Raw genomic sequence first — 4,063 nt, 5'->3', positions numbered from 1 at the left:
GTTAGTGACAGCTTTTCTTCCAAGGAGTAAGCGTCTTTTAATTTCATGGCTGCAATCACCATCTGCAGTGATTTTGGAGCCCCAAAAAATAAAGTCTGACACTATTTCCACTATTTCCCATGAAGTGATAGGACCAGATGCCATGATCTTCGTTTTCTGAATGTTGAGCTTTAAGCTAACTTTTTCACTCTCCTCTTTCACTTTCAGCAAGAGGCTTTTGAGTTCCTCTTCACTTTCTGCCATAAGAGTGGTGTCATCTGCATATCTGAGGTTATTGATATTTCTCCCAGCAATCTTGATTCCAGCTTGTGCTTCTTCCAGCCCAGCGTTTCACATGATGTATTCTGCATATAAATTAAATAAGCAGGGTGACGATATACAGCCTTGACGTACTCCTTTTCCTATTTGGAACCAGTCTGTTGTTCCATGTCCAGTTCTAACTGTTGCTTCCTGACCTGCATACAGGTTTCTCAAGAGGCAGGTCAGGTGGTCTGGTATTCCCATCTCTTTCAGAATTTTGCCCTGAGGGGTAATGAGTTCTGTTTCCAGGAGCAGGAAACCCTAGCCTCAGATGAGGAAGAAGGAGTTAGCTTTTTAGGTCACCTCTAGTCTCTGGGCTGTTCCACCTGTGAGTCTGTGAATCCCAGACCAGATGGGTGGAGTGAGGGGCCAGCCTCTACTGTCCCCTGCCTGCATGTCTACCACAAACCCTCTCGACCTTCCTGTAGATGCTGGTGCCCCTGTCTACTTCTATGAGTTTCAGCATCGGCCCCAGTGCTTGAAGGACAGGAAGCCATCTTTTGTCAAGGCTGATCACACTGATGAAATCCGCTTCGTCTTTGGAGGCGCCTTCCTGAAGGGCAACATTGTCATGTTTGGTAAGAAACTGGCCTGAGGGGTTCCTGCTGTTGCAGGAACATGAAATAGGGAGAAGGGGATAATGAGAGAATCACCACCTTTAGCATGAAGCCTCGCCCACCCCACCACTATGCGAGAGCCTGGGAGTGCTGGCGGGGTGGACTGAACCTCTGGTTAACAGATACAACCTTTCCCTGGAGAATGGCCCCAGTCATAGTTTTAGAAACAAGGATGAAAAAGAAGGGCCAACATTTGCTCGATAAATGTTTCTGTTTGGACTAAAGGCAGGGTGGCCATCTGGGGGCACTCATGCAATTCAATATTTATTTACTTGGCTGCACTGGGTCTTAGCTGTGGCCTGTGAGTTCTTCCATTGTCCTTGTGGCACACAGGATCTTAAGTTCCACCATGTGATCTCTTAATAGCAGCATATGGGATCTAGTTCCCTGACCAGGGATCGAACCTGGGTCCCCTGCATTAGGAATGCACAGTCTTAGTCTCTGGACCACCAGTAAGTCCCACAATCTGATCATTTTGAGAAACAAAGCCACTTAGTTCCCTCTCCCTGACACCTGATCTTATCCTCCCTGCCATTCCCAGAGCTCCCCTGAGGCTACCATCCAGGGCTTTCAAAGGCAAAAGCCATATTTTTCATAATTTTAGCTGAAAGTGGTGTGGATTCAGGTGATCTTATGTGAATGCTTGTGAACTGTTTCTAGTGAGGTTAGCTCATTTATTCCTGAGCTTATGACCTGTTCATTGAGGTTATCAAAAATTTAAAAACCACAGGAACTATACACAGGAGTTAGGACTAAACTATTTCATTTAAAAAATTGCACAATATGGACCCTTAACCAATTCACGCTGGCCCCTCTGTGATAAGGACAGAACCTCTCCTCTAGAGTGTGTGTAGTGTGGTTTGTTCATTGCTTTATTTATTCTTTCTTATCTTTAATGCCAGTAATAACAGAACTACCTCTTAGGTTGTCATAAGGATTAAATGAAACAATTCTCATAAATCACGTGGTGAGTGCTTAATAAATATTACTATTACTACTCAGTAGCCATCACTGAGTCTGTAGTATGTGATGGGCACATGGACTCTCAAAAATGGACAAATGAACAACATGTGTTTGTGTCAAAGAGTTAAATTTCTTGGTATCTGAAGAGCTTGTGAAATCAATGAGAAAAGCACAACCCAGTCAAAAACTGAGTAACAGATATAAATAGATAGTTTAGGGAAACAGAAACACCAGTGGCTTTTGAACATAAAAATCTACCTAGACTGGCTCCTGGCAAAGAGGATTAAAAACTAACCTTGACCAAGTAATCATTTTTCATAGGTCAAAGTTGGGAAGAACATTTTACATAATGTATTTGAGCAGGTGGGGGATAATAGATAACCTCATGTATCAATGGAACACTCTATCAAAACTTAAAATGCACATAGTCATTAGTCCAACAATTCAACTTCTAAGATTTTTTTGTGTGTGCAGTTATACTTCCTCGTGTGCAAAAATATATATGCACACAGTGAAACATTGCTTTTTTGAGCAAAAGATTCAAAAAATGTCAAGACCCATTAATATAGTACTGGATACCTGAATAATATATTTACATATAATTAAATATAAATATGGGCTTCCCATGTGGCTCAGTGGAAAAGAATCTGCCTGCCAATGCAGGAGATGCCAGAGATGTGGGTCTAATCCCTGGATTGGGAAGATCCCCTGGAGGAGGAAATAACAGCCCACTCTAGTATTCTTGCCTGGAAAATCCCATGGACAGAGGAGCTTGGCATGCTACTGTCCATGGTGTAACAAAGAGATGGACATGACTGAACGCACACGCAAGCACATACATATAAATATATATTTATATATTATATGTTTCTAGAACAACAAAGAGCAACAAATGGAAGTTTTATAGGTGCCAATGTGGAACTAACTCCTGGATATGGTTTTAGTGAAAGAGAAAGATATAGAATGTGTGTCCATTATAGTACCAAGTGTGTAAAAAGATGTCTGCTTAAAGCCCTGTGCACATCTACACTCTTTCAGAAGTGCACTCAAGAACGAGGAAACAATGGTCGCCTCTGAGGTTGCCTCTGAGGCTGGTAACTCAGTGACTAGAGAGAAGAGATGGGGAGAAACTTAACTTTCATTAGATTTACTTTCTGTGTTTCTAATTTTGTACTTTGAGCAGTATTACATTTTCAAATTAAAAAATACACATACAATTAATGGATTGGTAGAGAGGGAAAGAGGTGATCTTTGTCCCCAAGGAAATCGCAGTCACCTGGAAAGGGCTGGAAGAGCATTGAACAGACAGCAACGGTGTGTGTTCAGCCTCTACCATGCGAAAGCATGGTTGCTTGGGAAGGTGATTGTCTGCAAATGCACAATGAGTACTGCGACTTAGCAGGCTGTTAGGGACGCAACAGAAAGAAAGGCACCAAAGCAATTCATCCAATGTGAGGCCCCTTGGGCTTCTGGCACATCATTGTGGGAATGAGATTTTGTGATTATTTCCTCCAGAAGAAGCCACAGAGGAAGAGAAAGGGCTGAGCAGGAAGATGATGAGATACTGGGCTAACTTTGCTCGGACTGGGTAAGTGAACCTCCCATCTTCCTCCATACCAGATGTTTGAGGATGAAAATCTCACTGGGTATTTGAGGCAAAAAAATCTCTCACTTCCAGGAATCCTAATGGGAAAGGTCTGCCTCTGTGGCCGGCCTACAGGCAGTCTGAGGAATACTTGCAGCTGGACTTGAACATAAGCGTGGGACAGAGATTGAAAGAGCTGGAGCTGAAATTTTGGACAGAAACCCTCCCCTTAATGATGACCTCGTCCGGAGCTCTCCTGGCTTCTCTTTCTTCCTCAACCTTCCTTTTTCTACTCCTGCCTTTCATTTTCTCTTTTGCTCCCTGAGAAGTTATCTTTGTGTAGTTTCGGTTTTCCTTCTCCTACAATTTCTTCCACCATCTTTAGCTTCATCTGTGTTCAGTTACTTTATGGAATCAGCTGCTTTATCTGTGTTTTGGGAACTTGGGGATGATCCTTAAAAAACTATTTTCAACATAAAAAAATGCAATTTGTCTTGGAAGGCTACCAGATTTCTTTAGTAAAGCTGGAAGAGGGCTGGGCCATCAGTTGGCATCATCATGATCCTGTTACTGATCTAAAATAAAATAAGAATGCAAA

General features: G+C 42.5%; 1 protein-coding gene across 1 annotated transcript in view; it reads left to right on the top strand.

The window, feature by feature from the left end:
• The window catches only part of CES5A (carboxylesterase 5A), a 28,340-nt gene extending 24,550 nt beyond the window's left edge, over positions 1-3,790 (top strand). Inside the window, exons 11-13 of the mRNA XM_010861913.1 lie at positions 729-878; positions 3,396-3,468; positions 3,559-3,790. Coding sequence (XP_010860215.1) covers positions 729-878; positions 3,396-3,468; positions 3,559-3,790 — 455 coding nt within the window. The remainder of the gene's footprint in view (positions 1-728; positions 879-3,395; positions 3,469-3,558) is intronic.
• Positions 3,791-4,063: the final 273 nt, after the last annotated feature.

The sequence above is a fragment of the Bison bison genome, unplaced genomic scaffold (assembly GCF_000754665.1).
Source record: "Bison bison bison isolate TAMUID 2011002044 unplaced genomic scaffold, Bison_UMD1.0 scf7180017864473, whole genome shotgun sequence".
NCBI lineage: Eukaryota > Metazoa > Chordata > Mammalia > Artiodactyla > Bovidae > Bison > Bison bison.
This window is presented reverse-complemented; position numbering and strand designations above follow the sequence as displayed.